This window comes from Malaclemys terrapin, chromosome 7 (genome assembly GCF_027887155.1).
Source record: "Malaclemys terrapin pileata isolate rMalTer1 chromosome 7, rMalTer1.hap1, whole genome shotgun sequence".
Taxonomy (NCBI): domain Eukaryota; kingdom Metazoa; phylum Chordata; order Testudines; family Emydidae; genus Malaclemys; species Malaclemys terrapin.
In genome coordinates, this window is record NC_071511.1 from 92,643,097 (window position 1) to 92,655,852 (window position 12,756).

Consider the following 12,756-nt stretch of genomic DNA (forward strand, 5'->3'; position numbering starts at 1 on the left):
CCCCAGCTCACCAGTTACACCTCAGATCTCTGTTCCACGTAATATACAGCACTTAGATAAGTTTATAGTGAAAACAAGTAAAAGTTTATTTAACAAAGTATAGAGATTCAAGTGATAACAAGTATTGGAAACAAATGGTTACATACAAAATAATACCATAACATGCATTCTAGATCCTAGGCTTAATTAACAAGTTACTCTCCTGTCTAATAAAGTATCGCTCACCAGTGTTTTCCAGCCAAGCCAGCTGTGATTCCTTTTTTATGAGACAAGACACACTGTCAACTTGTCTCCAAGGTGAAGGATTCTGGGTGTCTCTTGGTACCCTTAGATATAGCAGATCAATCCACTGTCCTTATTCATAAATAGGATGCCCCCCACTGGTTGTTTTTTCCTGTATTTTTCCTCTCCTGTCACTATCGTAATCTCCTGATTAGCCTCAAGCTCAGTATGCAAATTGGCATGCCTTGTGAGGCGGACAATACCCATTGCACAATTACCAGACAGGGAGATAAGCATCTGTTACCATCTGCCTGAAAAGAACATCCCTGAGGTCTGGAACTCTTGGTTACCACCCTCAAGAACATAATGTTCGGCATGGACACATACCTTCTTACATATTATGCATGCATACCTTTTGCAGTGATTGCGATGACTAGTGGGCTACTACCTCTTGCTACTCTTTAGTGAATTATTATGCAGATTTCTGACTCAGGGGATACTTGCAAAACCCTGTGCAACCGTGTGCCCTCTGCAAGTTGGCATCAAGAGGTTCCTAGGTCACAGCTACCACAATGCAATTAACAAACAAACAAACAAATAAATAATGAAATTCTTGTAGAAAAAGGTTGCCTCTACTAGCTGGTGTCACAATAATAATAATTTATGTAAAGTGTGGGGAAAGGTGAACCTTTTGGTTCTATTCCCTAGCCTGCTGTGGCAGAAGTAGATCCCAGATACTTATGATGACATATGTGCCCAGTTATTAAATTTTGAAAAATTTTTGCCAGGACTGATATTCCAGATAAGCTGGGGTTCTGGTAAACCCGAGACACTGAAGGGATACGTGAAAGGGTCATGTGTACTTGTGAGTTTTGGGACCTAGATAGCTCTTTACAAACATTAGCTACTTAACTGTCACACCTTCTCTGTGGGGTAGGTAGGTGTCATCCACATTTTACAGAAATGTACAGTGAGGAACACAGAGGCTAAGATAAAAAGATAGCATTTTCAAACGATGGTGCCTAAAATTAGGCACCTAAATAAAAGTGTGACTGCTTTGAAATTCGGACAACTTTTACTTAGGTACATAAATATGGATCTAAGTGCACAGCTTTAGGCCTACAATCTTGACCCACATTTTGAGACTATCTCTAGCAAAAATAAATTTCAGAAACTCACTTGTCAAAAAGACAATGTTTACGGGCATTTCCAATAATTGCATTTGAATACACAAGTAAAAAGAGTCCAGTTTAACTTACCTTTGCTTTCAAATAGAGATTTTGTCCTATAATTTTTGTACTGTCAATCATATCACTGCCAGGACCTGCAGCCATGCACATTTTAGCCTGTTAAGGATTTTTTAAAGTAAATAATGAAACAAATGTAAATGGATAAGACATCCTTCTAGCAATATAAAGCTTTTATTGTACTGTGAATGAAGGCACAAATCATTGTCATCACTATCATGAAAAAATCTTTGCTTTTAATACACAAACTAAACCATGCACCAGGTTTATTTTAGAAACTAGGACTAAATTCTGTGGCAAGATCTGTGGTTTCTGAGCACACCAGTGCTGAATTTCATGGAAGATTGGAATTTCTGTGGCAACTTGCAGTAAGTTCAAAAATGGAAGATTTTGTCCTCTCTACAGTATCCTTTGCTATTTACTGTAATATTATATTGATTTTATGCTATACCCAAACTTTCCAGAGATTTTGTATTATAGTCCAGCTGCATATTGAAAGTCATAATTTGCCTCCTGGTTTCCCTGAAATAGGCACTTTACCTATAGCACAGTGTACATCCCCCAGCATGCTAGTAACACTGTACAGGAAGAGTAAGTGGCAGCCCCAAGGAGGCTGCCTATATGGGTAACCAGTACAGGAGAACATAGGGGTACCTTACATCCTTTTACAGCAGGATGGACCACAATCTGGCCCTATATTTGCAATTCCATACTTAAAATCTACCTTAAAACTTGAAATGTAGATAAAATGATATATACCTACCCCGCCGACTGGACAGTAACTGTTGGGGTTATCACATGACTCTCCTGTGTTTATGCAGTGTGGGCCTTTGATATTGGGCGATACATCTCCCAGGTTGGATGATGCAAAGGCTGCTACAAAGGGTCCCTGCCAAAAGAAAATAAAGAGTTATGGCTTTTTCTGTCTCTTGCACTGATTGCCATCAACCTGTGGTGTTTCAATAAAAAAAATCCCGTCATGTAATACGAAGATGTGAAATAAACATGAACTGCCTATATAACAAACTGCTTGTGTAAATTCCCCTAGGACTTCAGACAACATGTGCAAAATCATATCATCACTGATATCATATACAGTTGGTAGTGATAGGACATTGGTGAAGTTTTCAAAAGTGACTAGAAGCTCTGGATGACTGAATTTTTGGGTGCCCAACTTGACTTAAGTTAAAGGGACCTAACGCTGAGCACCTAGCCCCGTAACTCAGTACCTCAAGTTGGGCATTCAAAATCTTCAGTGCCTAAAAAACATTACTTTTGAAAATGTAGGCCCTACGTTTTTTGCAGTAAGGATTTTTTAAATATTTCAAATAGAAACTTAACGTCATTACCTTGAATTTATATATCTCTTTCGCCTGAGCATCTCCAAGCACATTACATTAATCTTTCACACCTCTCAGCAATTTAGAGGTAATTAAATATTGATATTCCCATTTTACAGATGGGGAAACTGAGGCATAAGTGATTAAGTGACTTAGCCCAACGTCATGTAGTGAATCTGTGGCTGGGCAAGGAATAAAGACACCCTGCCCATTGATCTTATTTTATCTCTTTTCATTACATAAAATAAATTACATCCTCTTTCAATTCAGTAACTTTCCTTTCCCCCCGTTTCAAATTCTTATTTATAGATATTAAATTCTAGCAATCCTTGCTGTCATTTTTGCTTGACTTTCCCATTCTACCTCTTGTTTTTCACTATGATTTCTACTGACAGATTTAGCTGATGATTAGCTTAGAACATTCTCTGTTCTGATGATTTGTGTGAGCCACTAAGCACAGAAACTGACAGAAGAAGTTAGCATTAAAGGTAGCAAACTGAATGGGTGATCAAAGACAAATTACACACTTATACAATGTAACACTAATTCATCACATGCAGAATTCACCTCTTAGGGAAGTTAAGATGAATTAACTAAAGTTGTGATGTTAACATGCATAAGTTAAAGTGCATTAAAACTTCGTGTGGACGTTTTCATTCAAGGTCACTTTACTTTAGAATGAGAGCATCTACACAGTTTTTAAATGTGCTTTAACTTCACAGCTTTAGTTGATTCATCTTAACTTTTCTGATAAGCCCTTATAGATGGCATATCTCACCATTCATAACATGTCAATTTAGTATATGTCTATACTGCAATCAGAGGTATGGCTGCAGCAAATGTAGACATATCCAAGATTGCTTTGGTCTAGTTCATTTGAGTAAGAATAGCATTTAAACCTTGGCAGGAAGATTGGGTCTTGGGTTTAATAAACATTTTTATAAAATCTAACATCAAAAGAAATGCTTTCATGTAGGTATGAGCTAACTTTTTTTGTCCAATTTCCAACTCATTCAAACATCTTTAGTTTGAAAGTTGGACTCTATCTAATGGGTATTAGGCTTGCTTTCCAATTGTGAGAGGGGAAAATGTAATAGAATGGAAAAATTCTAAGGGAAAGGAAGTGAACTCATATTCTATGCTGGATATAAATAGGGCAACACTTCTGTCAGGTTTGCTTTTAAAGATTGTTCACCTACTAGAAAAATCTTTTAAAATAGTTTCAAAGGGCTCTGAACACTTGTACTTCATGAGGTTCACCCATTTCTATTTTAAATATAAGTTTACATTTCAATTAAAACCTTGTCTTTTCAAAGAAATAATATGGTCCTACAGTGTTTGAATTCCAAATACTGCAGAATTCCAAGAACCTATGAAAACCAGAAAGTGGAACTACATAGAAACTGATGATAAAGTGAAATTGACCAAAGCCCCAATCCTACAAACACTTACCTGTGTGCTCAACTTTATGCATGTGAGTAGTTCCTATTGAACCAAATGTCATTAAAAATTGGTTATTTTTTTAATCTAAATCAAATTTTGGATCTTAACAGATCAGCAATGTCCCTTGAAATCTAAATAAATGTTGTCAATTGCTATTTTGGGAAGAAATAGTCAGCAGTTGCCTTGTAATTTCTCTTTTCTATAATTGGAAAAAGTAGATGGTAAAATGTATGATACGTCTTTACTGTGCATCTGCAGTATTTGTCCTGCAGTCTACGCTCACTGTTTGAATGAGATTGCATCTATCCACAACAGACACTTTATTGGCCCTTTTTTATTTATGTTTTATCCCCCAATCCTCAGGATAGCCATAACATAGTCCAACCTCTCCAGGAAGCAGTCCTTTGTTCTTCTCTTGTTCAAACAGGTAAGATGCATAGCCCACGTTGTCACTATTTATGAGATGGTTTGTGTTGTTCATACTGACAGGATGAATTGCAAACCAGCTAATAAACAATCAGAAAACAAATATTACAGGAAATGCATTCATTACTATTAGTTATAGCTGATCTACTGATATCTTTCCTCTGGGGGAAAAGAGCCAATGTTAGTCATTTGGAGCTAGATCAGCAAATGTGGAGTTGCTGCCCCCTCTTCCCTCCTCCATCTCTCAATCTCCACCTGAATACAGACATCTGATCAAAATCTACCTTTAGCTACAGTCAGCTGACATGCTCAAAAGCTTGGAAAAGTCCATTCTTTCCCTACTACCAAAGAGTACTCCAAATTCATGAGACCTTGGGGACCACTGCAGCTGGCCCAGCTTGAGGTTTCTGTGAGTTGCTTCTCAGGAATAGATCAGTGCCTGGCGGCTTGAGGATCAGGGCGTAGTGTGGCCCCAGTCCCTAAGCTGCAGGCTACTGAGGATATAACCCAATATCATTTCTTACTAGGTTTGATATACTAGTAACTAAATTAACCTGTGCTCATATAACCCACACACCCTTCTGGGTGTGGGGCTCTGTGCCCTCTAGTGGCACCGAGACCACTTGGAAATTAATGAGTCTGCTACAGCCTTAGCTCAGAGCCATGTGGCTTTTAGCTCATGCAGTAGAGGCTCATGTACTAAGCTTCCGAGGTCCCAGGTTTGTGGGCTACACTCACACACAGTAATACGACTATCCTAAAACATACCAACAAGGAGGCAAAATTAAGTTTGTTGCTTCATCCTGAACTTTTGTCTTTCCTGACTTTTGTGAAATTAGAAGTACATCATTAATTTAGTTTTGGTTCTTTTGTTTTTGGGGGGGGGGGTTTGCATTTGATTTCCTTCTCTTTTTTTATGGGAAAAAATAGAGGTATAAAAAAATAAAGGCTCTCTGTTCTATAACAGATGTCAGCACACCAAAGAATAGAATGACAGGCTAAAGGTCTCATTCAAAGACCACTGCAGTCCATGGTAGTCTTTCCATTGACCCCAGTGGACTTTGGATCAGACCCTAAGTGCACAGCTAATGTGTATATTGCACTATTTTGATTGTACATGAAACAACTTCCATTGTTTTCCCATGGAAACTTAAAGTACATCAGCTCCATGTGCCATTCATTGACACAGCTTGCCATCCTCTTTCCCCAGAGCAACTCAGCTTCCCCTTGCTTAAAAGCAAATAGTCCCCTAGTGCCTACTTGTGTATTTCACTACTTGTGGTCATATGCTGACTGCATCTTTGAACGTCTGACTGCACATGCTTACTTCTGAATGTTCATATATTCATAATTTTGTTAGCTTCAATTCCCCCCTGCAAACTTACAAGCACATACTGGTCATCAGTAAGCTCTGTTTACATGCCAACTCAGAGTTATTCCCACAGAAAAAAAAGGTGGTCACAGTGGGAAAGTGCACTTTGTCCCCATTTGTCACTTAAAAGTGGCTGAAGCAATTTTGCTCACACAACGAAAGAAAAAGCAGGGATCAAGCATGGAAAAGTTCAACTCAAAAGGTGAAAGGTTTGAAAAGTTATGAGACTTATAAAACAGGAGTTTGTAATGCAAATTGTTTTTCAGCTTTAGGCTCAGCAATTGCCACCAGTCTCACGTAGTAAAGAGGTATCCATTATAAATTATCAATGTTTATTAATACATCTGCGTCGTGATGGTTGATGCAAGGTGTTTCATGTCACCTTGTGATATGTGATATGAATTAATGCATACAAAATCTTGCAAAATAACAAGGCTTCTTCCATGTTACAAACTGCCTAAGTAACACACTTTCCCCCTTCACCTATAGAGTGTACAACTGTGTGCAGCAGGGTGAAAAAAGATGTACAAAAATCTCCCTGCACAATAAAGCTTCAGGTCCCTTGTGACAGAGCTGGACCCCACTCAGCTGTTCATGCCCTGAGCTAAATGGGCAAGTTCAAAAGTTGGGTAAGCATTGCAAGTTTTGTTATTTGTTTGCCTGCCCTTGACTTCTGAACTTTGTACAGCCACTCAGCTTCAAATCTCTTATTAGAAAGTGAGTTACTAACATGTACAATCTTACATGATACCTCAGCGTATGAAGTCAGGGCCCTAGTGAGACAATGGCATATTTTACATGATATATGGGGCATTTTATAGAACTAGACACTAGAAGAAAGATCCTCACCCCCTGCTCCGGCCCCTTTATATTGGGTAAAAGGGCCAGAGTAGCATAAAGTGACCCTAAAAGCCTTGTATCCAGCTAGGGGAGGAGTCCCTTGGTGCAGCTGCTATGAGGGAAGACAGCTGTAGAGGTGCTTTCCAAGGACTCCCTCACAAGCCCTGGTGTAGGGAATGCGCCAGAGGCAGGGCCACAGCACACTGCACTGTGGAGATCCTGGGCAGTGCTGCAGCCCATAAGGCAGCCTGGGTAACTTAAACAGGCCGCAGGTAGGGTGCAAAGGTGGCTTAAAGCTACCTTAGCCCCCACTGCCCTTGGCCTATGAGAGGGATTTGAATGTATGACCTCAAGGAGAAAGGCTAACATGGACATTTTTGTTGACTACAAAGAACACAATCAATAGACAGGACATGTTTGGGAGCTTATATTTTAGTGTTTGGGAGTGAATTTTACTTTCGGATTCAGTACCTGAGAAGGCCTAGCTCCTGTCCATTTACATCGACCATCTTCAGCACCACCATTTCTTTGTCTGTATTTGATGAATACCTGGACAACAAAACAGAGAAATCATTTCAGTGCCACAGCCAACATCACAATCTGTAAATGACTCTGTTATATGCCAAACAAGAAAATGAATTGAGGTCATCAGTTTCCAACTGCTATATTTACAAGGAGTTATTGTAAAAAGCTGCCGAATTCAGTGACAAAAGTCGCATTCTGTATTATATGCTGCTTGCCTGAAGAAAACTGAACTCTCATTTTGCTGTGATATAAAACTATTTACTTTCTACAAAGACTGTAGATATTGCTTTCCATTTTTGTCACCGTCTAACCAAAATTAGAATTTATAACAGTGACATGTTTTCTAAATGAAAAACAGAGGCCAGATTCTCAGTCACTGCTTTTCTGCGCTCAGGGCAGGAATGGACTGGGGAATGACAAAAATGACTTGTAGGTCCCTTTGGGCATCCCATATTCAGTGGCAATTGTGGGGGACAGGGTAGCCCCCCGTGCAACCTTAGAATAGCCCTGAGCCTCTGTAACTTATGCTCTGCCTTCTGAGGCTTCCTATGGACCATGGGTAGTAGATAAAAGGTGTAGTGTTATGTGACCCAATGTCCTAGAAACACCATGGGCTATGAGTGGTGCTGGTTTAGAATCCCTTCCCCAGTCAGGAAGGCCCTCCCCTGGGGGTATTCTCAGGAGATATTTTACCCCATTTAAGGCCTTTTTACACTGACAGAGGGCATAAAGGAGGCTTGTGTGACTGAAAATCAGGCCCAGTAAGTCTGTTTAGTTTCTCAGCTGCCAGTAATTATGCCCAAATGTTTCTTTTAAACATAGTAGTGTTTCCAATCAGAAGAGGGGGTATCTGACCACAATGCTAACCTTGGAATTCTTTATTTAATTTCAAAAATCCAGCACAAGACAAGCTAAAGTAGAAGATTCCCTGCACAGAAAGATACCAGAGATACCAGCACACGTACTTAGGAGCATGGTAAGAAACTGAAGCATGAGCCACCTGGGTGGGTTGTCTATCATCAGCATAAAGTTGCAGTTTTCTGCACTTTATTGTTGCTAAAAACTCCCACACCCCATCGTTCCCTGGTAGGGGGAAAGTTGGGATCTAGATTTCCCAGGTCAGGGCAATTTCCACATTTGATTTGCCTTTGATAACATACAGAACTGTAGTTCTTCAACACTGTGTCCCCAGAACATTTTTTGCCAACAGTTCATGCTTGTTTTTAAGAGCTTTAGCTTCCCCATTCTTCTTCACCTGTTTCTTTCAGACTCTGGATTCTGAAGATAAGAGTAAGGACTTCTGTTGATTTGGCTATTTTCTACCAAACCTTTATTGATAAAAAGTCTTCCTTTTTTCATATTCTGGTGTGCTATATCAATGCTCTGAAAAGCAGAAAGGCAAGGAAAATCAGTGCAGTAACAGTGAAGAGGTGCCACATGGAAAGCAAGTTTGAGTCTTCTGTGTCTAAGAACCTTACTAGAAGTCCAGACACGGAAAGATGAATCATTACACCTACGATAGATGATCTGCGGCTATTGCTTGTTGCACTTTTCTTTTTTTTCTTTTTTTACATTTGATGGAGTGTTATCCTTTAGAAATTAAAACAGCTAATATCAGTCAAACTTAATTAACATTTTAAGTAATATTAAATCATCTCTTTATAAAGAAATAGTGCAGCATTTTGTTTGCTAACCTGACCAAGTTGGTCACGATAAATCTAAAATATTTCAACAAATAAGATGATGATGTCATGAAACACTAAAACTAATCTCCCCCTGACATTTCTTGGCTACTCCTATACTAATAAATAAAAATATAACACAAAGGTTATCCTTGCTATACATACATTTTAGGGAGAAAATTTAACTGAAAACACCTACCTTTATAATCCCATTTACAAGTGCATTAAGGGATGGTTTGATAAGACCCTTGCTAGTTAGCAAAAAGATAGTATATTGGAAATAGCCTGCAGGTCCTGAATGGGTGTGAGTACCACTCAGTATAACATTGTCTTGTCTGTATAGCTCCCCATATTTACTCTTCAATTGCTTGATTACCTAAAAGGAAGGAGGCAGTAATTACAGAGTGTTTTTCTGTCATGCCTGAAAGGTCAGTCCTTGCATCAAGGCAGTAATAGATATGTATAATCCTGGGTTTCTTTCTTTTTGTATTTTTGTGGTAATAGCATAGTCCTCCTTTCCCACATCCATCCTCCTAACCCCTTCCCCACACATTAATGACTGAGTAATTGGAAGTGTATCTGACCACTCAGTAAAGAACCCATGAAGTAGTTAAATTCAGTAAAAGGCTGCTATGGTTTATTTATAGCCAGTCTTATTTATTATTACAAGACATATGAAAATTACCTAGAGGATTCCCATTTCTTCCCACCATTCACCCTTTCTTGACACTCTCACTAGTTTGATCTTCTAAGAATGTAAATCAGAAACACTTAATTGATGATATTCACCCCACACTAGCTCACCGGCTACCAAGAAGGCACTACAGGCAAGAAAACGATATGTGCCACTGCACTTTGGCCACCAAGTATGCACTACAGACAAGAATGAGCATCATACGTTATCCCTAGGACCAGTTCTGGGTGCCTGTGACATAAGTGAGATTAAAATACTTGATTTTAACTTCTGGCTGAAACTAGACTCGTCATAATTAAATTACCTGAGGTAGTATAATGTGCACTGAAACATCATCTAGAAGCCATCTATTCTGTTCTTTAAACCGAAAACAATTAGATACATTTTTGATTTAAAGAAAAGGAGTACTTGTGGCACCTTAGAGACTAACAAATTTATTAGAGCATACTCTGAAACCTGTCATTTTTGATTTACAAATTTTTATTCTAAATACATTTTCAGAATTTCAGTACATCTGTTACACCACTAAATAGAACTGGAAATCAAATATTACAGGGGACTGTCAGACATGATCTGTTGCTAAGTTTTCTACTAATACAAACATAATAAAAGCCCTCTTTTGTCCATCAAAGGATTGTCAGCTGTCTGGGACAAGGAGTGCCTCTTTCTACATGTTTATACATCATCTAAAACAATGAGGCTGCAAGCCTGATTGGAGTAAGTGGGACAATACTTATTTTTATTATTGTTAATAATAATAATAATTTTAAAAACTAACACAAAAAGTAAAGAGCAATTGATTTTATTCACATACCTCCAGCCTAAGTCTTTGAGACACCATGCCTATGTCAGCACTAACAAACACCACTCTTTTGGAATCATCAGGCTCTGCCACAATGAAAGCTCGACTATATAGACGAGAGAGAATTCCACCAGCCAGCTGGTCTGGATTGGCATAGCCCATCTGCGGCAGAACACAGCATTAGGCCAACCCCATTCTGACCAATTTAGTGATACATATTTCCACTTGCATATAGTTCTCCAAGCAAAATCATCACAGGACCCAAATTACAGCTAACCATTAAAAACAGAATGATATAGGTTATATATTAAGTATGTCTGTCAAGTGATTAAAAAAATTAATTGTGATCAATCGTGCTGATAAACAATAATAGAATGCCATTTATTTAAATATTTTGGATGTTTTATACATTTTCAAATATATTGATTTCAATTACAACAGAATACAAAGTGTACAGTGCTCACTTTATATTTATTTTTATTACAAATATTTGCTCTGTAAGAAACAAAAAATATAGTATTTTTCAATTCACCTAACACGAGTACTGTAGTGCAATCTCTTTATCATGAAAGTTGAACTTACAAATGTAGAATTATGTACCAAAAAAACCTGCACTCAGAAATAAAACAATGTAAAATTTTATAGCCTACAAGTCCAATCAGTCCTACTTCTTGTTCAGCCAATCGCTCAGACAAGTTTGTTTACATTTCCAGACGATAATGATGCCTGCTTCTTGTTTACAATGTCACCTGAAAGTGAGAACAGGCGTTTTGCATGGCACTGTTGTAGCCGGTGTCAGATGCACTAAACATACATATGTCCCTTGATGCTTTAACCACCATTCCAGAGGACATGCGTCCATGCTTATGACAGGTTCTGCTTGATAACAATCCAAAGCAGTGTGGCTGTCACATGTTTATTTCCACCATGTGAGTCAAAGCACCAGCAGAAGGTTGGTTTTCTTTTTTGGTGGTTTGGGTTCTGTAGTTTCCGCATCACAGTGTTGCTCTTTTAAGACTTCTGAAAGCATGCTCCACAACTCGTCCCTCTCAGATTTTGGAAAGCACTTCAGATTCTTAAATCTTTGCTTGAGTTCTGTAGCTATCTTTAGAAATTTCACATTGGTATCTTCTTTGCATTTTGTCAAATTTGCAGTGAAAGTGTTCTTAAAATGAACAACATGTGCTGGGTCATCCAAGACTGCTATAACATGAAATATATTGCAGAATGTGGGTAAAACAGAGCAGGACACATACAATTCTCCCAAGGTGTTCAGTCACAAATTTAATTAACACATTATTTTTTTAACAAACATCATCAGCATGGAAGCATGTCCTCTGGAACGATGGCTGGAGTATGAAGAGGCATATGAATCTTTAGCACACCTGGCACAAAAATATCTTGCGACACCAGCTACAACAGGCACTGTTCTCACTTTCAGGTGACATTGTAATTAAGAAGTGGGCAGCATTATCTCCCATAAATGTAAACAAACTTGTTTCTCTTTGCGATTGGCTGAACAAGAAGTAGGACTGAGTGGACTTGTAGGCTCTAAAGTTTTACATTGTTTTGTTTTTGAGTGCAGTTATGTAACAAAAACTAGATTTGTAATTTGTACTTTCATGATAAAGAGATTGCATTACAGTACTTGTATGAGGTGAACTGAAAAATACTATATCATCATTTTTACAGTGCACATTTTTGTAATAAAAAATAATATAAAGTGAGCATTGTACACTTTGTATTCTGTGTTGTAATTGAAATCTATATATTTGAAAATGTAGAAAAACATCCAAACATATTTAATAAATTTCAATTGGTATTCTGTTATTTAACAGTGCGAATAATCGCGATTCATTTTTTGAGTTAATCACATAAGTTAACAGCGATTAATCGACAGATCTAATATTAAGTATCCTATAACTAGTGCATAGAATCAAGACCAACTTGAAGTTGTTTGACTTTTTTGGGGTGGGGAGAGAGGGGTAAGTTAGAATGGCATAGAGTAAGAAATTTGTCAATGCACATACATACCCCGTAGGTATTACATTTACACAGTGTATATGTTCACCAGTTTTCATAATATAATTATGTATGTTTTAAAATAAAAGAAATATTTCCCATCTGATTTTTCCCTTTTCTGTCTAGCAAACGTTGATTAAT

The 12,756-nt window shown here is 38.1% G+C and overlaps 1 protein-coding gene across 3 annotated transcripts in view; it reads right to left on the reverse strand.

Annotated features, from left to right (window-relative positions):
• The window catches only part of LOC128840200 (putative neutral ceramidase C), a 56,947-nt gene that overhangs the window by 17,246 nt on the left and 26,945 nt on the right, over positions 1-12,756 (reverse strand). For all 3 annotated transcript variants that reach the window (XM_054033932.1, XM_054033929.1, XM_054033930.1), the window contains exons 5-11: positions 10,606-10,755; positions 9,297-9,473; positions 8,671-8,798; positions 7,362-7,439; positions 4,638-4,758; positions 2,233-2,358; positions 1,482-1,568 (exon numbers count right to left, since the gene is read on the reverse strand). In XM_054033932.1, the coding sequence (XP_053889907.1) occupies positions 1,482-1,568; positions 2,233-2,358; positions 4,638-4,758; positions 7,362-7,439; positions 8,671-8,798; positions 9,297-9,473; positions 10,606-10,755 (867 nt within the window). The remainder of the gene's footprint in view (positions 1-1,481; positions 1,569-2,232; positions 2,359-4,637; positions 4,759-7,361; positions 7,440-8,670; positions 8,799-9,296; positions 9,474-10,605; positions 10,756-12,756) is intronic.